General features: G+C 42.1%; 1 protein-coding gene across 5 annotated transcripts; it reads right to left on the bottom strand.

Annotated features, from left to right (window-relative positions):
* Positions 1 to 4,716: 4,716 nt before the first annotated feature.
* IDS (iduronate 2-sulfatase) lies at positions 4,717 to 26,732 on the bottom strand. Of its 5 annotated transcripts, none has more exons than XM_055818189.1 (10): positions 19,639 to 19,791; positions 19,002 to 19,138; positions 17,767 to 17,944; positions 16,757 to 16,845; positions 15,305 to 15,505; positions 14,521 to 14,691; positions 13,735 to 13,861; positions 12,053 to 12,226; positions 11,027 to 11,357; positions 4,717 to 4,898 (listed from the first exon to the last, which is right to left on the bottom strand). In XM_055818189.1, the coding sequence occupies exons 1-10, from the start codon at positions 19,745 to 19,747 to the stop codon at positions 4,739 to 4,741; spliced, it is 1,677 nt and encodes a 558-aa protein (XP_055674164.1). In that variant the 5' UTR covers positions 19,748 to 19,791; the 3' UTR covers positions 4,717 to 4,738. The 5 variants fall into 5 exon arrangements, with proteins under 5 accessions (XP_055674164.1, XP_055674165.1, XP_027643882.1 ...); XM_055818190.1 differs by lacking the exon at positions 4,717 to 4,898 and adding an exon at positions 10,282 to 10,706; XM_027788081.2 differs by lacking the exons at positions 4,717 to 4,898; positions 19,639 to 19,791 and adding exons at positions 18,826 to 18,877; positions 26,716 to 26,732 and having other exon boundaries at positions 10,731 to 11,357.

Here is a 26,732-nt window from a genome sequence, read left to right as displayed (position 1 = left end):
TTTACCCCTTGCAACAACATACTAAAGCACATCCCCTAGTTGCGCTGCTACCTCCATACAACTACCACACTCCTTGCAAAGCCGCTTGAAAAAATTAGATACGTTACTAGGAAAGGGAATGGTAATTGCATTGCTTTCATCTGGCTTCACATAGGTGCTAAGTTCTGCAAGGCTGGAGCTGTGTCTTAGGTCATATGTTCCTTCCTGTTCTGGCAGTCCTCTAACTTCTTGGTGAGCTAAATCAAGAGAAGGGCAGGAGGGCAGGAGGGGAAGGGGAAGAAAAAAAAAAAAAAAAAAAAAGTATTTTTTGTTGCATTATCAAGCCGAACCAGCTCCCAGGGAATCAGACACAGACCAACAGAAGGGCGAGGGCAGAGCCAGCCAGCTGTGAACAGCAGCAGGGCGATGTGACCATCCCTGCTACTGGCAGTCAGCTCAGCCACAGCACAAAACCTTCCCCCTGTGACGGTTTGCAGTGTCTAGCACTGAGAATGAGAGATTTGAAACACTGAACATTTTCTAGGAAAAAAACCCCAAAACAAACCCTATGGCACTGCTCAAACTAGAGCCTACCTTTGTCATTGAGTGAAACAATGCAAATCTGCTAATCTTAGTGCCTTTCATGCAGTCACACCAGCAGGGAACTTTATTTACTTCATGAAAGAGGTTAAAAACCCCAGAATTACCGCTATCTCATTTTCCCTATTCATTCAATGATGAAACTCATGAAAGTCCTCACTTCTACCTCACAAGCTTGGGTTTCCATTTTAAAACAGATTGAATGACAGGGGATAACAGATGACGACGGCCTGTCACCATTCACTTCTGAAGCTGGCAGGCTAGAGTGCAGCGCTTTGCCAATGTACAAGCTCAAGAAACAGAGATGCCAGACCCTAAGGGATGACTGCACTGGGCTTTTAAAAGCAGTTATACTGTTCAACCTTCAATCAATGTCTGTTGTCTGTGAAGCTCTTTTTGCCTTGCTAGTGCTAAAGAGGGAGGTGCTGGTATCACACCAAGTGGGCCACAGTTACTAATCGCGAAACTTGCAAGTTGGCCACAGGAGCTGAGCTGCTGTGCAGCCTGAAGACTGCCTGGAGAAGGGAGCTGAAGAAAAGGACACCACTTTTCAGCCTGATGCAGTTCCAAATGTAACTATCGTCAATAATATCCTTACAAAACTAAACACCAGCCCTCAAACTCACATCCATTGTCCTGCCCATAACATTTCCAAGGCATAATCATTTCTTAAAACCAGCCACTTTTAGACTAATGCACTTTGCTGCTCCAACACAAGAGGTCTGTGTTTGCAGCTCACAACAGGAGCCCCACTGACCTGGTTTCATATCTTTTAAGTTTTCAGTTCAAATTACACTGAGAGTTTCTTAATGCAGACATGACTTTATATTCCCTCTATACAACAGGTTTCCTGTGAACTTGTCTACACAGACAATAACCAACGTGCACTGAGAACATGTCTCAAGACTTTGTTGTATTCTTTCTTATGCTGCTTCTGAATTTAAGGGGGGGTGGACTTCTTTCAAGAACAAGGATTTTCTTTTAAGAAAAAAGGCAGCAAAGTGCAGAAAATTAGCTCTTTGGCTCAGTTTTGAATCAAGCTTATGAGAAACCTATATTAGATAGCATAGCTACCCTTACCCTCTTATTTTAGTAACATATTTTTGGGGTGCAATGAGCTTGGTGGAATCCTGGGGGTCTGGACCGATGGCAAGCCTGTCACTCTTGATTGCCATTACCTTGACAAAGGCCTGCATCTCATCTTTATTTTATTCATTAGAACTACACCACTCATAATTGCTGTTAATATTTTACATTTTAGAAATACTAGATCTGGTTCCACCCTTACTAATTCTGGCATAAATCACAATGTAGCTTGCAAACATAAAACTGGTGAAGGAAGGAAACAGGACTTGTGCAAGAAGACTGTAGAAATGCCTTGGCCGAGGTTTCATTGTGTGTGTGGGAAGAATCAGCTTAGCTGAGACAAGAATGCTGGGAAACAGCAATTTCTCCTTCATAAAGAATTAGAGCGCAGCTCTTAGGAGTGCAGCATTCAAATAAGAATCAGCATTTTAGCTGGAGACAAATGCACTAATCATGGCCATGAACACAGCTGAACTAAATGTCTCAGCAAAACCACTCAGTAATGGCATTAGTCATGATAAAGGAAATCAGTATTTTCAGGATAGGACACACTCAAAGAATATAAACAGAATCCTTTGTGCCTGCTTCTATGGAGGAATGATTCAGACTATGTATTTGAACAACTTGCTACTAAAATAACAGCACAGTTCAAGACATCCTTTAAAGAAATGTGTCTGGAACAGAAAGAGCTGCTCCATAAATTTTTTTTTAATTGTCCAGATGACCAATTCCTCTATCACCAAGCAAGAACAGTTTAGTAGAAGAAAAAAGAATGGAATTATTAAGGAACAATAAGTGTTCTTTTTAAAGTAAATTGAAACACAAAAAAAAACCCCACTCTATTTTACCTTTAAGCATTCCTAAACTTTCCCTTTATTAAAAAGTAACTGATCTATTCCATACTCTATGAGTTGTGAGGACGTGATAAATAGGACTTTGAGACTATTTGTAAAGTAATTACTTCTAAACACCTCTGCTTCACACACCAACCTTTTCTTCCAAGCTAGCACATGAGCTAGCGCTGTGTGAAGAAAATGCCAATGCAACAGATTATATCAAAATTCAGCAGTAAAAATTCCTAGAAATCACATTTTTTCTAAACTACATATCACATGGAAATGTGCAACTTACTATGTAAAACCAAATTATATTAAAAGGGTGATACATTTTCTTACGGTTGAAAATCTGGAAGCACTACTTCCAACATGCTTCTGATATGAAAAAGCAGACAATAGAAGCATTCCACTACTGCGGTCACATATCTCAGTGACTTATAGCTGATGGTGATTAACCATATCACAAGTATTCATTTCAAATGCCAGATACGGGGTCTGCGGTAGCCGGTACCCCGCGTGTGCCGGTCTGTCTCCGTTCCTCGATGTGTTACTGACCTCTAGTCGAGGAGCTCCGGAATTACAGGGCAGAGCCGCTCCCACATGCAGATGGCATCTGAAGAACTATTATAAAATCCTAACAAAGAAGCTAAAAGCTGAAGGGCTTTTGCCTCCTTTCAGCTGCGGTCACGACGAAGAGGCGATGCAAAGTGTAGACAAGCACTGCCTGTAAAGCAGGTGGAAGGCTTACACGCGGTCAGTGCGCGAGATTCCATGTATGCACGTCATGTTGGCACTTCCTAGTTTTTAGTTTTAGTGCCTTGTGACTCATTTAAACCTTTTAAGGAAAGTGAAGTGTTATTGATCTGCAATCAAGGATAGGAGAAACTGAGAAAATCCAGACCAGGCTGCTGTTTCAAACCAATAAATGTGAGAGAAAAAGGAGAGATGCAAGAGAAACGCGAGAGCCTTATGAAGTCTAACAAGCATAGAAATTCCATCCTGTGCTACCAAAACCTTGCCACATAAACCCAATACGTTCCTGAAAAGTGAACAGCTGACCTTAAAACACTGATATTAAACACAGATATTAAGACACCAAGATATTTTTTTCTAGCTGAAAAGAAAGCTTACTAATACTCAGTTACCCACTGAGGCAGGTCTCTTCAGCCCACTGGCTCCCTTCCATGGCACTAGCACTGGGATGCGTGTGCCACCGTCTTCTGGCACTGGTTCAGCAAAGCATTTTAAACACATACTTAGCTAATACACTTAAGTGTCTCACTGAATAGGAATGTACTTAAGTGAATGGCTTAGTGCTTTGCTAGTTCAGGGCCTATCTGTATTTAATAAAGGTAAATGAAGGTTAGCACTTAATTATTTCACAACATGAATATTGAAAGAATCCTTAGACAAAGCACCACTTACAAAGGCAGTGAAAAATACTGATCTCATTTGCATGGCTTTATATCAGAAAGAATATCACTGCTTTAATATAGAGCAACATAAAACAAATACAGAAGGTAATACTTGCTGGAAACACCTCGAGTTTCCTGGAAAAGAGTAATTGCAGGCAAGAGTAACAGTTACAGAAACAAATAACCCTCAAAAGAAATGAGAGTTTGCAAATTCTTCAAAAATGAAGATCCATTTAAAGCAAAACCATCGCAGCTTCCCTGTCCAGAATGCTATACCTCCAAAATAAATAGTTTTAATCTGTGCTAATCTTATTTCAACAAAGAAAAGCTAAAGCTGGTGACAAAAAAATGATTATACTATCAAGTTCAATAAGCCAATCTATTTGTTTAAAACATCCCTGACCTTGATTTTGTTTAGTAAAACAAGGTATCCAAGTTTTCCAGCAGAGCAGATAAAGGAAAAAGATGAGTATCCCCACAGCTGCATGTAATGAGGGCTCCCTAAAGTAATGGATCACATCCTTCTTGCTGTGAAATATTCAAGAGGGCTCAAGTAAAGAGAATCATTTCCTTCAGCACAAGATCAAACTCACTTTGAAAACAGGAACACGTGGGAAGTTATTAGGCTAGGCTGTAGGTTCAATCAAGGATAGATATTATACACTTCATACCTGCCAAGATTTGTCTTCTAGGAATTATATCCTAATTCTATTACCAGGGGGGGGAAAAATATCAGAAAAGGCTCCTTTTTTTAAAGCTGCAATAGCAGACACTGAGATCAAACCAAACTTTTTCCAGACGTGATTAATACTTAACCTTTTATTAGGCAATTTGTTGGGAGAAAAAGCCCTTCTTTAAATTCACTGCAGCTCTCTGGCCAGGGGAAGCGTTTCTTTGGCTCCGCAGGGGCTGGGTAGCCTGGCTTTCCAGGAAGGAGTAGCGGGAGCCCAAATGTCCTTCCAACAGCAGCGCTGGGGTGAGCCTGCAAGGCAATACAACAGTGCTTGACGGTGGCGGGGTAAGAAGGGAAATGGAAGAAAAAGCTGCTGTTCCATTTTTCAGAGAATTACTACAAGCCTTTTCCAGTTGCGCACTTGTCCTTTATGTTAGCGTCTCCTTGACTACTTTGTGTCATCTGTAGACCACATTACTACAAGCCTTTTCCAGTTGCGCACTTGTCCTTTATGTTAGCGTCTCCTTGACTACTTTGTGTCATCTGTAGACCACATTGGGAAAACTTTGGAAAAGCCAAAACAGCTGTGGGTTAAAAGCACCAGGTAAGAAATCAATGTCATTTTAGATCCGTGTCTGCTCACAATTCTTGCCTGAAATTAAGTAAAAATTTCAGCTCACTAGACTGGAGTCCCCCTTACCTGTAAAAGGTAAATCTTAATCTTCCCCAGCTGCCCCCTCTCTCCTTTCGTCTTGAGCCCTGGGGCACCGACACCACTCTCTTCCCACAGCACTGCCAACAGAAACGACATAAACCCAACTCCAGCCTTCAACGCTGTGCTAACATGAATAATTATTTGTGGAGCTAGATTAGAATTGTCATTTTTAATACCATGAAAAGATGCATGAATTAGGATTTTTTCCATCACTTTCTTTTGCCAATATTTTGAAGTTTTCTTGCAAGATAAAAATGACAAAAATATTCTGCTTTAAAAACTTGAATTAACACTTGTGAAATGAGCCATTTCCTTTTGACAAAGGTGAACACTTTCATTCTGAGGTCAAAATTTTTTGGTTTGACTTTATTATTTTCACAAAGTAATTGCATTCTCATTCATTATAATACCCTTTTATATTGTGTCAAAATTACACAATATAATAGAAATTGAAATAAAATTGAAGCAAAGGTCCCTGATCTTATCAAAGCAAAACTTTTCAATAAAACTGTCACCAAGGCAATATCTCAACATAAGACAGTTTGATTTAATCAAACAAACATTTTCCTGACAAAAAAATGACGGCAGTCAGATGATATTCAGCCAGCTCTTAAAACCTCCAGAAAAGATGCATAACCAAGACTTTGTTCATACCTCTTGCAGCCCAACACAGCCCTGAAGCATGACCACACTCTGCTGTCATTTGTATCTAACTTTACCAAGCAGCTTCAGAGGGTTGTCTGAGAGGAATCCAGTCCAGATATCTGCTAAACATTTAGTGCAGGCTGGCCACGGAGCACGTTCAAACAGTTCGGAATATGTAACCTACAGGTAACTGCTCTTCAGTTACACAGAAAGGCGTAAACTGGGAATTTTCAGCACAGGTGTATAACATCCTGGAAATTAAAGGCTTTGATTCTACTGTGGCATCGGGACCAAACAAAAAGAGCAAGGGTTTTGAATACATGGATAATGCCAAATTGAGTACACTCAGGACAAAAACCACAACACAGTTCAGAGGTAGATTTTCAAAAATGTTTCAGAGAGAAATTCAAAGAAATTTTGCAGTCAACCACAATGTGTACAAAGCTTACAGATTTTATACCTAAAACACAGAAATAAATTAGAGCAGAAACAGGAAGATGTGAGTACCCCTAGATGTCTGCAGTGCCTAAAACCAGATATAAAATATTTCCCTTTCCAGTCTTTCTCTCTAGATTTCTGTTCTTTATCTTCTTGCTGGATCCTAATCTTTCAGCTCATGACTTTATATCCGATTTCACTGTTCATTACATATTACTGTTCCTTTCCTCTCTGCTGCTTCAATCTATTATCCCAGCTCCACGTCCGAGTGCACCTACAGAAATATCACAAACTTTGCCATTTCCTCTTGCTTACTCAAAGCTCCATTATAGTTGGGCCCTTCACACACTGTGTGATAAAAATGTTGTTCTACTATTCAGCATTGAGCCAAGTGTTAAACAGAGGGCAATAGGCTCTTTCTGCTGCTTCATATGGTGGATCTTGACATTGGTAGGCTATCTTCTTTCATAAGCAGAACGCCCACAGACTTAAAAGGTCTGTATGTGTAGGCAGAGTCGTCAAGATCCACCCGTGCAGATCTGAAGATAATTTTCATTAGCTAGGAAGTCAAATACAGAGGCCTACAAAGTTTTGACACCGAGTCATCTTAACTTGGCTGGCAGTTTCTGATGCGAAGAGCAAGAAGGTCTACAGCCTACAAAATTGTAAAGTGCTGGAAAACCTAGTTACCAAGAGGGTAATTTAATTCTTTATGTAGCATTTCACATTTGAATGCTAAGTATCCACTGGGGGGGGGGGGGGGGGGGGGGGGAGGGGGGAAGGGAAAAAAAAAAACAACCCAAAATCATTCCACCTTCAAAGAAGGGTCTCAGCTGCAACCACCACACACTTCCCAAATACAGTCAGTGATTCTCTCTATCCTAAAGGTCTGAAACATAAGCTGAGCACAGTGCCCTGCAAAACCTGCGTGTTGACCACGGCACTATGGCCATTTTGCCAATGGTGATAGTGCTGCCTATCAGAGCAAGCACACACTAGCACAGGGAATCCCATCCTTCATGCTGTGGAACACTCGTTCCAGCAGGGGACTCCACTTGACCAATACAACACAGCAGCAAGTCACTAATACATAGTCAACATGCAGCAGTGATTAATTAGGTAACATCTGACCAACAGCCGGGACGCTCAGCTGCCTTTGCCTCTCACCACACAAAAACATTTGCAACTCACACAGCCAGCTATTAATTCAAAATGTACCCCATTTCCCCCAGCAAGCACAGAGCACAGGCCAAAGGGGGGATTCCAATCTGTTGCACAGCACAGTATGGAGCTACAGCATTTCCATATACTCCAGCATGCACAGCATGCCTGAAATTAGACCCAAATCTTTCCTTTGCAAACAGCATGCCGTAAACAGTCAAGTGCTACAAAGTACACCCAAATACACAGCAGTCTCAATTTTTTAAAAGATTCCCATTGTTTCTGCTTTGTACATAGCATATTTTTTACCTTGCTTTAAAAACTTTGATTTTGGGCTGTTGTACATCTACACACTAGAAACACTGTCATGAGTTATGATTGACTGATGTACAGCTGTTTAGGGACCAAAAATTTAATTCCATTGCTTAATCACTCCTGTACATTAGCTTATTAACAAAGGCCTGTTTATTGAGTCTGCTTTGTGCCAAGTGCTTACAACGGCTACTCTGGGGTCCCCAGTGTAACCTCTCCATACATGTACCACAGGTAACAATTCCTGCTGATGCAGCATCATGCTGTTCTTCCAGCTGTTCAGGTGCCATCCTGAGAAATAGGGTCAGCACTGGCATCTCATTTATTTCCTGATGCTTGGCTTGCATCCTCTTCCCTCTAGAGAGAGCGCTGTTCACAAGAGCACTTTACTTTTATTGCTCCTGTTAAGCTCTTTTGCTCTTCGGTGGAGTTTGCTCAACCTAGCAAAGCCCACAGCTCAGGCTCTCCAGAAGCAGCAGCATTTTGGCTGGTTTGAAAAAAAATGGGCCTTCTCCCTTTGCCTCTGCTGGTTTTGCACTTTGCTCAGCCAATTCCCTAACAAAACTCACTCACATAGCACTTGCAAGAGCAAAGCTTTTTTTACTGCTATGACTCACTCGTCCTCAAAACCATTAAGCCTCAGCGCAGCAGTAGCAGAAGGAAACGGCTCAGTAAGTGGACAGCAGTCCTGCTCAGCGACTTGTGCAATTATTCAAGAATGTCCTTGCCTTGAGCACGTGGATACCAGTCTTGATTCACTAGTTGTCAGAGACAATTCTGTTTCATGTCTCCCCAAAAGATTACTGGATTTTGATTAAGAAAGGTCAAGGACAGCTTTTCTCTTCCAATATAAAGAGAATGACTTGAGAGAAAAAATACTCATCACCTAGCATGAGGACTTTTATCTCCACTTGAAAAATTAAATCGCCTGAAGTGATGGGAGGCTTAGGGCGGGCTATGTACAGGAATTTTTTCGTGCAAATAAATCCCTAAATAATTTACCTACGTGCCATAATTTTAAGTACCCCTGAAAAAAGTCTGTTTTACAGTTGTTTTAGCAGAGGACAACACGCAAAGCTCAGGTAGCCAAGTCTAAGATAATAGCCATTTGCCTGATCAATTTTAGATGTACATTGTGTTACTGACCTAGCATACCAGAGATTTAGATTAATCCTTAACACTTGAATACATTCCCCAAAATAACTTTCCCCAATAGCTGATTTTCCTTTAAAGGAAAGCGTGTCAGAGATACAATTAGCTCCAGCTGCAGACTTCCAATCTCTGCCTGGCACCAGCCTCAATAAAACACACCTTCAACCAGTGTGAAATTGGTGTAGCTACGTTGAATCTGCTACATGCAACCACAGTATTTCACACTAGCTGAAGATCTAAGTATACATGCCTAAGTGTGGTAAAAATATGTTTTCATCAGGAATAATAATGCTGCAGAACACACAGCATCTTGGGCTGACTAAAACAAATGACAAGTTCCTAAGAAATATATTCTTCTAATTGAGTTTAAGGCACTAAATAACCACTGTCTTCTAACAGAGACTCAGATTCATGGCGGGTATCTCTACATTAATTAGGAATAAGACTGTCACATGGATTTTAATGAAATAAAGTTATGTCTCTGGTTTCTCTAGGATATTAAAGTCAATTCATCCGAGGAAGACAAGTAACGGCTGGATTTTTCTTTTTGTAGGAACTGAAGCAGTTCATTGAGGAAGGTAGCAAGAGTTAGCACTGTCTGAGCAAGCTCTTAGAAGGTACAAATTCTGAGCGCCTCAATTACCAAGATGGAATTGCAGAAATCCAGAGGGCTAATAGAACACAAAAAAAAAAAAAAACAACCACAAACCCACAACCAAAACTACTGCCATCACACTAAAGTAAAGTGTACCTCATGAGTGTGAGCTTAAGGTACAGATAGCACTTAAACAAAATACTCAGCAAAAACATTTCTCTCTGATCCAAGCTCCCCGACGTGTTTACTTTAATGTATTTGGCCACATGGGAACTACTTGGCAGCATAGCTTGGGATAACTAATGGTCCACACCCTGTGGTGCTAAACACCACACTAAAAACAAGATGGGAGGCTTTCAGCTATCCTAGTCCAAAACCATGACTGCCAAGCCCCACTTGGTGCATCTAAGTGCAAACATCCAAGTTTGTGTCTCTGGATGTGCACTGAGCAGTTCAGCAACTACAGCAACCAGCAAGCTACAACAGCTAAAGGTTTCCATCTCTTTTCACCTGTGTGGTCTCACTGGGCCAATCCTCATGAAAAACCACAGAAGAGCATACTGGTGTTACCTTAACCCTTCAGTCTTATTTAGTGTTTCAGTGATAAAAGCAGTTTTTTCATACACATTAATTAAAACTGCAGATCCCCTCCTGAATGCTAAGAAGCATGAATCTCCAAATCAAAGCTTTTTATTTAAAATAATTAAATTTTGAATGAAACACATGAAATTTCTCTCAGCTTTAGTTAGAGGTAAGGCTGATGACAGCAGACATCTCAGTCCTTCACCACTACCGACTGTCTCCTTGGCCACTCCAGCCCCAAGTCTCCCAGGTAAAGTGGACAGGACCCATTTACTGATGACAGACATTCTCTGTACAGCCTTTCAACACAGAGAAGTTTCTTTTTTTCCATCTTTTATACCACTAGTTTCAGCACAGATAATGAATTGTAATGATTTTTAATTCTTTAGCCACTACGGAAGACCAGAAATGTTTCACATATGGGCCTGCATACCCTGTGTGGCCTTTTCAGAAGCGTTGTGAGCTTGTGTTTGAAAATACAACTGCAGAAGTTCTGACTACTTCAGCGTAATAAGGCCTGTAACAAGACAAAGGCAATAGCTAGTGTTTTGATACAAACAGGATTTTAATTTGATCCAAGTGTCCTCTGTACAACAGAAAAGTTTTTTATAAAAAAGCAAGTGTTACTTCAGTTGCAAGAGCATGCACAAAGAGGTTTCTGAACCCTAGTGCTTCAGGAAGCCAAGAATTTTTTTGAGCAAACCACCATGTGAAGTATTGTTATAGATGTTATAGTCCTGGTTTGGATCAGTCTCCACCATGTACAACTCTCCTGCATGGATATCCTCAAAGTTAGCACTGAAGTTGTTAGGATAAAACTGAACCCATACAGTATACCTGTAGTCCACTGTACGCATGGAGTAGCCCATGATTCTGATGTCTTTCAGCTTTGGCTTGTCAGAGTTCCACTGAGGAGTGTCTGCAGGCCTGGGATACTGGCTGAAAGCAACAGGTTCTTCATTAACACACCTGTAAGCATCATCATACCCATCCTTCTCTTCCTCCACATTCTGTTCAGAGGCATTAAAATACCGGACAATGCTTGCCCCCTCAGTGCACAGTGCAACATGAAATGAAGTCTCTGGGCACACAGGAGGAACCTGCAGGCCAGCAAGTTCAGCGAGCGTTGAAAACAGAGACACAAGCTCAACCACTTTTTTGCTTTGCCCTACAGGAAACATCAAAATACAAGTTACAGAACATGATGGTTTGACAGACACTGGCAGAACATTTTAGAAACTTTTTAGATAACTTTAGTTGGTGTTCTATTGAAAGTGCTTTGTACTAGATTTGTGAAAATCAAGACAATTAAGGTGTGGCAATTAGCTCTGAAGATGCTAGTCTATGCATTTATGATGTATTTTTAACAAGAAGATTTTTGCTACCATTTTCTTTTCTAAAATGTGCAGCCTTCAAGATGATAATGCTCATTACTTTGAAAAAATCTCTTCACAATGGCAAACTATTGACACTGGGATTTGCTTTAACACAAGAGTGCCTCCATCAAAACAGTTTCCAGCACCACCATTTTAAGTATAGATACTACACAGAGAACGTTTACTAATCACTGTTGGAAAGACAGCCTCCACCACTACAAAAGGTAGTATAAGTATCCTTTTAGACATCTACACCACACAAAAATAAATCACTGTGTTAACGCAGACATCTAGCTGTTTCCACTAAAGCAAACCTAAGCAAAGTGAAAGTTTGTGTCCAAGGATTCCCTTCACCATCTTTTCCCTCATCAGTACAAGAAGCACAGCCAATGACACTGACTCAAGCTGCCTGTAGGCAAAGTATTATTACATCACCTTTCCCTTACATATTGCCACTGCAAACAAAAAATAAATGCTGGAAATTTACCTTGAGGTACCAAGCCTAAAATATGGCTAAAAGGGTCAAGGTAGGGGAAGACCCTCTCTCCTCGACTAATAGAGGAAGTTGTCATTCCTGGTACGTAAAACATCAGCGGCACACGGGTGGCAACATCAAAATTGCTGTATTTTGCCCATTCACCATGTTCTCCCAAGGACCATCCTAGATGACAAAGAATACAATTCAGAGCAGATACTGGGTTAGTAGTAAATTTTTTTCACTGTAAATTGACTCTGGCTGTTAAGGCCACTGGTCTGTTATAAAGGTTATATTAAAAGGCAAATAACAATCTGTATTTAATTACAAAAAGATTTTTCTCTGATGGGACAGCTATTTCAACAACCACCTAAACCTTGCAACTTGATACTTTTATTAAGGAAATAATTACACCTTTCCTTATTTCCCCTACTCTAGATTAGAATTAGGAAATCAGCATTAAAGCAGTAGCAAAGAGGAACTGGGTTGTGTGTCAGTGCCTGCAAGTCTCCAGATCAATTCCAGAAAGCACTCATTTAAATTCTGGGCAGTTGCCAGCTCTCCATTACTCCTGTTAACACTGTAACTGAACATCCCTTGGAGCTAAGGCTGCTATCTATGCCAGATTGCCATATCAGGATGTTACCCCTGAGGAGGCAATAGAGATGAAAACTCTTTAGCTCTCCTCTTCCTCTTGGAAGAGATGCCAACATGACTTCCTTCCAGGCAGATTTATTGCCAACTTCACTTTGGGGGAAGACAAAGGAGCTCCATGACAGCTACGTTAACACATGGGGTTTTTGGATCACTTTGCTAGCCATGGTGCTGGAAACACCAACTGTTTACAGACAACCACACCAAGGAAAAGCGGATTTCAGTTTACAACAGAAAGTCCAAGTCAAAGTGGCAAGTCAGAAGGAACATCTAGAGTCACTTTATTACCAGAGTATTAATTCTATTGCTCTGCAACACATAAGGGCTTGTTTATACACACACACTCACAGAAGTCAACCCAAATTAACTCAAAATGTGACCTGAAATGTAGTTAAGCCATATCTTGGTTTAAGTCAGCTAATTCATCCCCCAATTAAAGGGACCAGGGGAGGGGGCAATATTTAATGAATATTAGAATATTGAAACAAATATTAAATGCTTGAGGTATTTGTCCCATGATTTAAACTCAGTTTTTTACCACTAGGATCCAGGCTGTGCAAGACCTCAATTATGAGCCATATTGCTGTTAGTTTAGATGCTCTGCAAGGAGCAATGACAAGTGCAAGAAAACACACTTCAGCAGTTAACGACAAAGCCTGTCACCCACTATACCAGATGGCTCTCCACAAATTGTAAAGGGGGAGGAGCAGTCGCTGTCCTCTCACAGCACTGCTCCCAGCAGCTGTCGCTCCTTGGGTAGGCAGTGGGAATACAGCAAACTCAGCCCAGTGTCCTGGCAGTCTCATCACTCACTAGCAAACCCTCAACCTAATTAAAGAGAGGTGCCTGCAGGGGGACAGAACCATACAGCCACAGAAGCCTCCGTCAGTCCTTTTAATTAGAGCAGCCAGACCAGCCGGATATACAAGGTATGGCAGCTCTCCTGTACATTATATAAACACACACTTGATCAAAATGCCAGCACCGAGTCGCACAATTAAGTTATTAGCAGAGAGCTGGAGAAAAATTTAAATGCTTACCATGATCAGCAGTGAAAACTACTATTGTGCTATTGGAGAGCCCTACATCATCCAAAGCATTCAAGAGCAGGCCAACTTGCATATCCAGGTAAGAAACTGCTGCATAGTAGCTCTGACGAATCTGACGCTACAAGTTAAGAAAACAGGGGAGGGGAGAAAAGTTAGCTTTTCCCCAGACTCACACACAGGAGAACCAGTGAATGGCTGTGTAAGCAAATGAACTAAAGGACTTTACTTGTAAAACTTTATCTTTTTTAAGTGGCTGTAGCCTGATTAACATCCCAGAAAAGGTAAACAGGGAGGGGGAAGTTAGAAAATTCTATCTCCCAGAAGTTTTTTCAAGCAAGATGTTGTAAACCAATCAGCCCTGCTTCTCTCAGCATCCAGCCAGTGCACCTTATTTTGGCATAAGCACTGGAAAGTAAAAGTCTTGCAAAAGAAGATATACCAAGTGATGGCTTGAAGCAGATAAACAGATTCAGATAATGAAACAAACACAACATTGGTATCTGCTACAAACATTCCCTTGTATACAAACCAGGAGCACATACTACTATCACTAGCTGATGGCTGATCTCTTCCTCCCCACACAGGCTAGCCTGACTGCAGTTACAGCGAAGGTTTGCATACAAGGGTAGAGGAGACAGTGTGCAAGGCAGGGAATTCATAGTATTTGCAAACTGTCAGTTGCTGAGTACTGGGGAACATCTAAGAGCAGCTGACTGGTCCCTTGCATTTGAACAAGTTAAGGCAGTTTGACTTCAGTGCACTGTACTGGCAGCTTACCTGGAAGTCATCTGGAAGTGGTCCATAGGGGAAACTAACATTTAATGCTTGCACATCATCCCTCTGCCTGATATCCGTCCAGGGGTTGTACGCCACAGAAGGTAGTTTCTCAGGCACCCAGGGATCTGGGGCTAATGTGATATTTTCCAAGGGGTACAACTTGAGAAATTCCTTTACAATACAAACACACATAAAGACTGCCCTCAGCTCTAAGGTCTATTGCAAACTTACTGTTGTAAAGCAGCAACCATTTCCCCTTGCATGACCCTTTAATATTCTTACAGTTTGCAAGGTTTCACTCCCCTTCTCCCAGAGGGTAAAAGCAATGCTATGCTAGTCAGTCCCAAGCAATTCCTGAAAAATACTGAGTTAGTAAGTGCCTAAAAACAGCCTCCTGTATCTCAAAGCAACACAAAAATAGGAGGTTCAACATCACTTCCTCTGAAATGAGTAGGAGTTTTGCCACCAACTCAAATAGGGAATGGAGTACAAGATCTTGTAAGGCCTCATTATGTCATAGTCCATCAAGTTGAACACTATCTCCATACAACAGCAGTCACTCTTAAAGAGGTAGAAGCCTGGCTTTTGGCTGAGCAGTCACAACTCATCCTCATTAAGCATTCTAAAATGCACCATAGGCGACTGCTAAAGTTACACCAAATCAAGGCTGGTTTTCAGCTTGCTTTCCAGAAACAATAGCAATAATGCATTTGTGGGAACACCTTTGAAAAGCAAAAGTAACACTTGTCTAAGTTCCTTTCCTTGCAGGCTCCAGTTCCCTCACCTGAGGGTACCTCAGTGGGATATGTGGTTTGTGGTAACCGACAGCCAGGAAGAATTTTTGCTTGTTGGTTTTCATAACATTCAGTAAGCGTATGGCCTCTTCAGTGCTCTGAATATCAGGCAGAGTACCACTGGGCATTTCTGTCACATCTACTGGGCACACCAAGTTAGCATAAAGTTTTCCATCTTTTCCCCTACAAGTCTTTAAAAAAAAAAAAAAAAGAAAGAAGAGTTAATTATGGAAGTTGTAAAAACAAAGAAGAAATCCTCTGTTCCGTAACTTTCAAACTAATTTGTTTCTCAATCTTTCTACCGACAAAAGACTGCAGATTGGATATGAAAAGAAATTTCATAATTTATACAAACACTAGAGGTGCCAAGTACATTGATGAGTGAGCAGACAGCTTCAGAAGTTGAAGAATGCAACTTCCATGTCTATGGAAAAGCAGAATCATCTCTAAAGCTGGGCAGAAGATTAAATGTAGTCAAATGGGAAAACACACAGCTTCTATGATGAATAGTATGTCTGACCTACTGGCAAGAAGGCAGAATTTGGTTATGCTACACACATGCATTTTTACTCCTTTTGATCCCAAGAGCTCATAGAAAGCTGCCTGGAAGCTAATGACTTCATTTCTGAGCCAACGCCAGCGATGGCTGTTGTATAATCAGTGAAGAAAGATAAGTTAGACTAAACAGTTGCCAGGAAAAGGTGGCCTCAGCAGGGTATTAGGGAGAGTTGCTAAATGAACATAAAGAAAAGTATGTCATGGATACAAATACTGTCGCTGTTAAACCCAGCCTTTTTCAGCAGTAAATGCAAGAACAAGGCATCTCCAAGGCTGTCTGTAGCCTCATGGCTGGAGCTTCTAGCTTTGTAGCATATAGATACCAGCACATGATGCTATCGCAACATTGGCATAAACATAAAACACATTCTTTTGGGCCACGCTTAAGAGTAACAAACGTTCCAGAAAACTGAATCAGATAATATAGTAACAGATACTCCAGGATTCCTCCCCCTCCACCCCTTCAGCCCTGAGCTCTTTATTGAATTAAGTTCACCAAGCCTATTGACAATGTTTTGTCACTTACTAAGCAGAGCAAGATTAGCATGGAAGTTGACAACTGCACTTTTCAGATAAAGGAATTAACGATCTAGACACAAATTAAGATTACTCTTTCTTGCAAGCACTTTTATATCTCAGTAACTTAAGTTTCCAAATACTAATTTAGAAATACTGAACACATCAGCAGGATGGGCACATGGATTAGCATGACACACAACTGGAGACAGGCCTTCTGTTGAAAGACTAAAACAATATCAAAGCAGCTGCTTCCCTGCACAAGGTTGTAGTCTCACAAACCACAGAATATAGCCTGTGCTTGACACAGGGAACTTGATTACGTCCTGACAATTCTGACCTGTTAAGGTCCCACAAATCACCCTTACCTTATCATTTTCATACTTTTCAGCTGAAGGATGAAAGGGTGGAATGGACCAACTGTATGGGTAGTCATCACTGTAATTGGATGAAATCCCTGAAAAGGGGAAATCATTAGAGATGCTCTAATAGTTCACTTAACCAGGAAGAGCTCAAACACAAGTTTATCTTGTTTCCAGTTGTTCGTCTGGTATGGGGGTTTGGCTTTTTTTTAGGGGGGGGGGTGGGGGGGGTGGGTTATTAAATATGCTAAATGAAGAAACATTTCACATTATTTTTGACCATTAAGAAAAAGAAAATCAAGAAATCAAAGTCAAAAAGTTTCAGACAGACATTTTTTCCTGAAATACACTCCGGACAGGTAAGGGAGACTCAAGCCTCTTGAAGAGCCTAACTTCAGGGAATGACAACAAAAAAAAACCCACCAAAAAAGCATCATTAATCACAGTTTTCATGTACATCCTTAATTAGCTTTACTATCAACTGGAAGCCCATATATCCACACAAGTTTAGTTCTGGGATAAAGAACTACCAAAAAGAGGGTCAGTTTTGCATTATTGTTCAACTCGGTAGTGTCATTGCTTTTTAACTAGTGAACTAACTTCCTATTTATTTGGTAGTATTAGCCACACGTTCTATATCTCCTATCCAGACAGCCAGCCTATTACGAAACATGACACGTGTATATGCAGAGCTAAGACAATGAGCCTGTCCAGTAATTTCATCTTCGGTGGATACCTCACTTCCAGACATATTTTTAGAATGTTAAGACATTTGTTCCCACAATCCCTAGACAAGATGTGCAAATGTTCATTAGATAAGTCATCTAATAATGAATATCTAATACCTTAAGATTTAAAACCAAGGCTTAAAGACAACCTACAATCTTTGTACAATCTGGCTCATTATTACGATTTCAGTTGTCAACATAGGAAAGAATCAGTTGATACTTATATGTTTGTGAGAATATACACATTAAGCACATGTTATGTTAAGGAGATGACAATTCAAACCATACCAGGATGAAAAACTTTCCCCACAGATAGGGTCACGTAGCCATTTTCCTTGAAATACTGGGGCATTGTGGAATAGTTTCCTGCGTGTACTCTCCAGTAGGAGTAGAAATCATACAGTCGGGTAGTATCAGGTCTGCGTCCAGTAAGAAACGACACTCTACTGGGAGCACACACGGCTTGCTGAGGAGAGAGCCAGACAAAAAGGCCATCAGTTCAGAACAAAAAACAAAACACATACAAACTGGCTTAGGTGTAGCTGGGCAAAACATCAGAAGGCTCAGGAACTGCAGTGAAAGTGTTTCATATCACTTCAAGCTAGAATGAACAGCATCCTCATGAAGAATACCAATTCCCTATTGCAAACTTTTAGCAAGATATAAATTTACATCTCTATAATTCTTCTTCAAATAACCAATTCATAAGCACTAAAAGCTTTCCTTATGAAGGTAGTAGCACAAAAAGATAAAGGTCAGGTTGTGTTAAAGACAGTGCTTTTGAAATCTAGCAGCTCACACAGAATTAAGCAGAAGCAGCAGACGGATTGTGCTGACAAAAGCCCAAAATCTAGTTCATCTGGACTGCCTTAAGAGTAATGACAAGAATAAACATATAGAAGGTTCAGGTTATGGTGCAAAGGCCTCACCAAATCCATTTCAGATTGGCAAGGGCCAAGAGTTATTGCTTTAAATTCCTAATCCCTGGTCAGAATTAGGCTCAAACTTCTAGTTTCTCAGCAGAGAGAAAGTTGGGAACGTATGCATCCTATGCAGAGTATTCAAGTAAAGAACAATTAGTGAGATTTTGACTCCTGTATGTGATGCTTGCCACACAGTCTGTCCTTTCATAAAAGTCTATAGGATAGATTACCTCAAAAGAAAGAAAAAAAAAAAGTAAAATATGATCTATTACAAACAGTAGAAAAAAAGAATTCTTATTTAGTAAAACAGCATTTTTAAGTATCTCTTCGCTGCTAACAGTGAAAATGCTTGAGTCACCTTACACTCCTCCAAGGACTACACAAACACCATAATTCAAATGTTCCGTTTTCATAGTTTTCTCACCTTAGTGAAGAAGAAGGTCCATACAGCACAGCTCAGCCCGACCATTTACTTTCTATTGGAAATACTTATGGTTAATAAATACTTGCTTTTCCCAGCGGCCTGCCCAGCACCTCCGGTGACAAAACCAGCAACTACTTTGCATGGAGAAAACCTTCACATTAAGTGATTTACCTCACCTGTGCATACGCATTGCTGAACACAACGCTTTGAGAAGCGAGTTGATCAATGTTTGGAGATTTCACAAGCTTATCCCCGTAACAGCCCAACACAGGGCGCAGATCATCCACGACTATCAACAGGACATTCAGGCCATCTGCAAAGAAACAGAATTAGGAACGTATTAACTGCAGCTCCAGTAAGCTGAGGCTACTTTGTGCAGATTTATCAGTTTCTAACCCTTAAGTATACTTAAAAATTCAAAAAATAAAAACAACAAACCAGCAAGAACATCTAACATCTGTGTAAGGGAACGTAAATAGTGGGATTAATTCCTTCACACATGGAGCCCGCGTTCGGCCCGGCCAGGCCCCGGTGCGTTTCCCGTCCCCGCAGCACACCCCGCCCCGGGACCCCGCTCAGGAGGGGGCCGGACACCGGGAGGCGCGTTACGGTCCCACCGGCTGCCGCAGCTTCGCGAGGGGCGTTAAGGCACAGGCATGCCTCCGGCGGCGTTTGATTAAACATTCATTAAACACGGATTTTTCTCGGAGGCGGCCGGCTGGGCTGCGGCCCGCAGAGGCACGGCCCGCCGCGGCCGCCCGGAGGCACGGCCCGAGCCCCGCCACAGGCGCCCCGCCCGCGGCCCCGCCGCACCTCCGGGCCCCGGCGCCGGCTGCGGGGCGAACGCCGGGGCGCGGCGGGGAAGCCCCAACAAGCAGAGACAGAGCCAAGCGGCCGCACGGCTGCGGGCAGCCGCCGCCATCTCCCGGAGGACCGGCGGGGACGGGCGGGGCCGGCTTCAGGCTTCCCGGCCCCGCCCGCCGGTGCGGCCCCGCCGCCGGGCCCAACCCGCCCCCGTCCCAGCGGCTTCCAGGCCGCCGCCGGCAGGGCGCCGTTCCGCCGCGCGACCACACGGTGGCGCCGTGGCCCCGCGCACCAGCTCCGGCAGCGGCGGGGCGGGGCGCTCGGGCGGGCCGCGGGCAGAGCAGCCCGGCGGGCACCGGCAGAGCGGCACCGGAGGGCAGCCGCGGCGGATCAGAGCGCGGTGCTGAAGCCGCAGCCGTTGCAGGGGCAGCGCTGCCGGGGCGGGAGCTCGCTCCGGCCCTTCCCACGCTCGTTCCTTCCCGGAGCCCGCGGGCACCGGCCGCAGCAGCTCCCCGGGGAGGGGTGTACTCCGCGGCGTTCTGGCCGTTCTTCCTTCCTCATGCAAATGGCTGTGGGGAACGGGGAAACCGAGGTTCAGCATTCAAAGACGCCGTCTCGGAGCCGTGCGTTAATCCGGTTTGCTAACGCTCCACGGCCGGTCACTCGGCCCCGGGATGGGCCGTGGCGGAAAACGTGTCAGCGGGAACTAGTTTTATCAAAAGCCCTGGGATTTTTCCTGGTTTCCATCCACAGCTGTGGAAGATTTATCGCCACTGTTTCTCTGCGGAACAAAGTCACTGTTTACTCTACAGATGCTTCCCACTCTGCATCTGGTGGGTTACCAGAGACCAACCAATAAAGCTGCTCACAAGAAGTTTATAAAAGGATGAAAAGTCCATAACTATGTAGCCTTAAACGTTTAACAAGCAGGGAAAGTGGCAAGAACCATGCCAGCATTGAAAATACACATACAGCTGCCTTCTCACTCACTCACATGTGAAAACCGCTGTGACAACGGCACCTATGTGGCATGTGGGTTTGTCTTTGCTAGCAAGTGTTAGGTGCTCCTCTGACTACAAATGGCACATCAACAGTGAAATGTACCGGCAAATATCAGTGTCTTTAGCATCAGACTATCAAAAAAAAAACAAACAAAACCACAAAACCCAACAACTAAAGGGAAAAGCCTCCATTTACAGAAAAAGCCATGCATCTCAAATGGAATCTATAATTTTATTCTTTCTGTGCTTCAGGACTGTGTTGGTTGCTCTTTCTTATCAAAATTAAAATGTTGGCAGCATGAGTTCTGAGACAGGAATGCCCTAATTGATCACTGTTTTTAAGCTGAAGACTATCATATGGAAAGAAAATCGATAGCTGAGTGTGGAAAGTTCAGATAGCGAAGCCTGCCTCGTCAGGGGCAGGCAGGCAGGTGGATTAGACCTTTTGTGCTGCTAGGATTGTGCAAACTGGTATTTCTGCAACTTTGAAGTTATCTGCACTAAGAGAAATTGCCATGAAAATAGTCTTATATCTGGACTTTCCTACATGCTCCTCCTTTTTTTTGTTTGTTTTCGTTTGGGTTTGGGGTTTTGGTTTCCCCACACACACACCTAGAAATGTTAATTCAAAGGGAAAATAAAGACTTTGAAGGCTTGTCTGGGATCTCCGCATGCCGTATCACTTACCCAGAAGCAGAGCAGTGGATGTATCAGATGCAATTAATCCACAGCATGTCCAATGCATAAATAGCACAAAGCCCACGCAAAACTTGATGCTTTCTCAAGATGTTGGACATATTGCACACATGCACATCAAGAGAAGAACACGTCTGATAAGCCAAGCTCTTCTTGGGTAGGCTGGATCTCCTGCACATTTGCAGTGTTGGTGGCTCATACAGTACCCCCAATACATACAAGGCACAGCACATTTAGTGCAAGTTCTCTATACATGTAGATGATAGAACAGAGATAAGCCAACCATATATATTAAACTACATGTGCAATGGAGATTATGAAGCAGAAATACAGGAAACTATGTGTCTGGAGAATCTGAAGCAGTAATACAGGAACTTCACCCTAACACCACCAAGAAATTCCTAAAAATATTCCCCAAGTTAATGGCTTTTTTCACTGGAGAGTGGGCGTCAAAGCTTAAAACACCTCAGAACCAGATGCCACCTTTTACTCACTTCTGAGGAAGCTGACAGATCTATGAAACTGAATAAAATTAAATTTTTGTAATGCAAGGTAACCATTTTGTTAAAATACCTATAGGAATACTTCAGAAGAGAGCAGATTTATCAGAAAAACTATAAAAACCAGCAAGTGTAAGCTAATTAAGAAAAATATACAATTCATCAGTTAAGCATCTTCAGGTGTTTGCAAACAGCACTGAATGCCTTAGTTGCCTATAACTGGTTTGCTTTGCTAACTTTTTAAGAGAATGGGATAGAAAATAGCCTGTTTCTCTGCTCTATAATGAAGCCTACCTGAGGCTTGAACTATGCTGTTTATGCACTCACACCATAAGCTTACCAGGAGCATCAGCTAAAACAGTCTGTCACAATCCTATTGTTCAGTGGGATGTGTGGTTTAGAAGTCCAACACATTATGTATTATACAGTGTGTGCATACACATCCAAGCACTTACACTTTCTTTAAACTATTACAGTGACGTTTATTTTTATGTGGATCTTACAGTTCCTTTCTTCACAGACTGGAAATGCTGGAATCAAACCAGGAACACTGTTACTACACATACAGTTACTACAGTGTACATGACATGCAACCAGCTCATGAATATTATTCAGTGTATTTGATGATTGCATATTTTGAAATTAATTTTGTGTATAAGCAGTGTATCTCACAGATATCAGCAGCTCTCCTAGCACAGATCAGTTGCTGGAAATATATGGAACACTGCATCCCCAAGTGACTCTTCATTTGGAGAATTTTTATGGAAAAAGCAAAGGAATTCTTTTGCTATTGCACATGCATTTAATTACCATAATGCCTGCCTCTCTCAAATGCATAATACATTAAGTGGTACTTGATATGGTGTCATGGTTTAACCCCAGCCAGCAACTAAGTGCCATACAGCTGCTTGCCCACCTCTCCCCACCCCCCTCAGTGGGATGGGGAGGAGAATCAGAGAGAAGGTAAAATCCATGGGCTGAAATAAGATGAGCTTAATAATCGAAATAAAATAGTATTGTAATAATAATGATAACAACAACATTAATAATTACATAATCGTGACAAAAAAGGAGACAACAAAAAGAGAAAACCAAAACCCAGTAAAAGCAAGTGATGCAAGTGAAGCCTGAAATCTTTTCACATATCCCACAGCGCACTCCGGGATAGGGATCACATACCTCTTGTTCTGCCTCTTCCTTCTGTTCTTGTGGTGACCCTGCTTCGTCCTCCTTTACTAAACAAGCTGCCTTTCCTGTCCATTTCTTCTTGTGTGTAGGGGCGACTGATCCTGGCCTGGGTGGTCCCCTGGCTCAGCCACAGTGCTTGTCACAGGGGTTGGAGTAGCCACAGTGTCTGTCATTCTGTTCTAGATCCAAAGACCTTCTTTGCCCCTCCAGGGTGCTGAATGGTGCTGAACAGGGCTCAGTACACATGGGCCAAGCCCCAGCACATTGCAGTGATTTGTGTCTCTCTGGAATTGCCAGTATGACAGCATACTTTTCCCAAATATGTTACTAGGTTGTTTGGGTTCTGCACTTGTTCAGGGGTGAAGTTCCAAAACAGTGGAGGTACCCACTGTCCTAGGCACTGGCCCATACTATCCCACACACTCTGACACTTATAACTATCCACTCCTGGGACAGATCTCTGCATGGTATTCTTAAATAGTTACTTAATATTAAACAAGATCTGGAACACATTTAGCAACATGCTGGTTCCTAGCAATACGATCATGCTGGTTCCAACATCCCAAAGATACTCAAGATTTTCAAAATTCTCAAATGCTACTGTAATTAGCCTGGTGGGGAAGGAGATGTGAGAAGATGCCTCCTCTAAATGTTAGCTCTCCAAGGAGAAAAGGTTAAAGGTGTAATTGTTAATAATTTCTGATAGATGGCTCCCCAAGTACAGAGATGACAGCAATGTTGAGTACAAATATCAGATAAGTCTCATGACTAGGAAGTCTATAATATCATAAGCCAGTGTTACAAAGTACAACAACATGATAGCCTTAGCCCAGTTCACACAGGTGATAAACAGCACAACGGGGAGCATATACTGCAAGTGAAGTATTACATTATGCAACTTTAAGAAGCAGCATACCAATGCTGAGAGCAAATAAATCAACATCTTGACCAGCGACTATTAAACTAATATAATGAATGCTTATAACAAAGTTGTTCTAATGTGTTCTAGTCAGATCTGTTGTTATCTCAGCCCATGGTGCCCCACATTAGGCATCAAAAAGGACTGTCGTGGTTTAACCCCAGCTGACAACTAAGTACCATGCAGCCACTCACCCACATCCCCCTGCCCCACCCTGTGGGATGGGGAGGAGAATCAGAAAGAAGCTAAACTCCATGGGTTGAGATAAGAACAGCTTAATAATCAAAATAAAGTACAATAATAATATAAGAATAAAAATTGTAATGAAAAAGAAAACAACAGAGAGAAAAACAAAACCCAAGGAAAACAAGTGATGCACAATACAGTTGCTCACCAGTTGCTGACCCATGCCCAGCCAGTCCCCGAGAAGCACACAGTGGCTCCCAGCCAGCTCCCCCCAGTTTATATACCGAACATGACGTTTTATGGTATGGAATATCCCTTTGGCTAGTTGGGGTCAGCTGTCCTGGCTCTGCTCCCTCCCGGCTTCTTGTGCACCTCCTACCTGGCAGAGCCCGAGAGACTGAAGAGCCCTTGACTCAGGGCCAGCACTGCTTAGCATCAACTCAAACATCAGCGTGTTATCGGCATTGTTCTCATACTAAATCCAAAACACAGTTTATTTTCTTCCTAGTAGCTGGTGCAGTGCTATCTCAGCTGAAACAAGGACATATGATTTCCTTGTTTGCCTACCATGAGTATTGAGCAATCATCGTAAGTTCAGCCAACTAGAGAACAAATTTCACAAGGGGTGGGGGGGGTGGGAATCTTTCTCAAACAGCACACAAGTTCTGATGCTAAAAAGCAAATGGGGGTGATGCCAGATGAATGACTGCAGAGACTAAAATCACAGCCCTAATAGTATGTCTTTGACAAACTGGTCTCACAGCTCAGATGTCCACTCCACCCAGGATGTACAGGCATTTGAGCTGCCTGTCTTTCAGCTTCTGAGCTAAACGATTGCTGTATTGCATATGATGAGTCAGGACTGTAATAGGAAAGGTTAAACCTAAACCTTGCCTGAACTGGAGACCGCTCGTACAACACTCATCAGCCATTTCGCGAGAAGTCCCAGAAGCCCTTCTGAATGTCAGCCTCTGCCACCTGCCACCACCACTGATCATCAGATCTGACAATCTGATAGTTTAGCAATATGCTGAAGCATATACTGAAGGTTTGGGTGTCTACAATAGTGCTTGCACAAGTGTTAGTAACGTAGATGAGGACACCAGCATAATAGCTGAATATCTTAAAATTGCCTATTTTCTATGACAGGCCCACATTAAGGCATGGTAAAAATCCAGCACAGCAATATTTTTAGTGGGAAAAATCCTATTAATACAACTCTGTAAGAAATGGTTGTACTGTCAGACCCCTAGTATGAAGTAGCATTTTCATTCCTGAGGATGCTTTCCAAGAAAGTTTCCACATGTATACTTTCTGTTTAAGGGAGGATTTAAGCAGTTTCATTTGGAAACTGTACTCTTCAGTGTTGAAACTTGAGCCAAACCCCAAGAAACTAATAGGTAACAGTCTCTCAAGTCAGCATGTAAGAAATAGGTTATAAAGAAGTTAATGCAAGTATCAGAGAAATAGTTTTATTTTTCTTTACAAAGTATATGAACAACTTGGCTTTCTCTGCTGTTTCCCTATGCTGCAAAAGGGCTTTGATCCTCCTCTGCTGGAGGGAGGACAACAACATGCCAAGGAATAGCCTCCAAGATAGGAAACAAAACTAACACTAAGACTTGCTGGTGTTCTTTGTTTCCTCTGGCAAGCAGAATAAAGTGTCTTTTTAAGACTAAGTGAATACGGTCAGGCAATATAACATAACCCAAGTGCTGAGCTCCACCTTGGAAGGATGTCTCGGCTCTTCACATATGCATCCTGTCCTTGCACATGTCCCCCAGTGATTTCGCCAGAACTTAGCTCAAAACAGTAACTGCAAATACCACGGTAGATTCATGATTAAGTCTAAGGAATTTTTCTGCACCACTCAGTAATTCTAAGAAAGCAGGTTTTCACAAACAAATGTCTGGGCACTGTGATCTGTTCACTCAAACTGGCAGAGGTGCTGTTTTCAATGAATTAATATAACTGCACAAATATATTATTATTTATTTCTCATGCATTATAAAATGTATTTGACTAATCACTACAGGAAGCTTCTGATTAGGGATAAATAAATTTGCCAGACTTTTTTTTTTAAAAAAAGCACTGTTTTCCTTTTTGATGAAAATTATTTCTGTACAGACTGCTATGACAAAAATGAGAGGCCTGTTAAACATATTAACACCTGCATTACTATCTGTAGCTTTCTCTGGCAGATATGGTGAGGGAGTGAAATAGCTATAGCAAACATGGAGCTGCCTGAGCCACCGAGACATAGCATTGATTAATTAATTTTTGAAAGATTCCATAGGTCTGCTTTCAGAAGCAAAGGAAACATACTTTTAAGTCATCTGTGAACATTAGCACTCAAGTGTAAGCTAAAAACATCTCATCAGAGGCACATGCATAGACTTTTTTTTAACATTCCTATGATAAATAATAGGATAGCATTGTAGCCTATCCTTGCAGCCCGATCTGCAGAGCTATGCACTAGAAAACACATTGTAGGCCTTAGATAATACATTCCTAATCCAAAAATACTCATCATAAGCTTTCATTTCATATACAGTTACTTCTCCACAGCTGAAGTGTGTCATGCAGATCTGCTCACCTGCAGCACATTCTCTT

Source organism: Falco peregrinus, chromosome 13 (genome assembly GCF_023634155.1).
Source record: "Falco peregrinus isolate bFalPer1 chromosome 13, bFalPer1.pri, whole genome shotgun sequence".
NCBI classification, from domain to species: domain Eukaryota; kingdom Metazoa; phylum Chordata; class Aves; order Falconiformes; family Falconidae; genus Falco; species Falco peregrinus.
The sequence above is the reverse complement of the archived record's forward strand: the minus strand, read 5'-3'. Positions and strand labels throughout refer to the sequence as shown.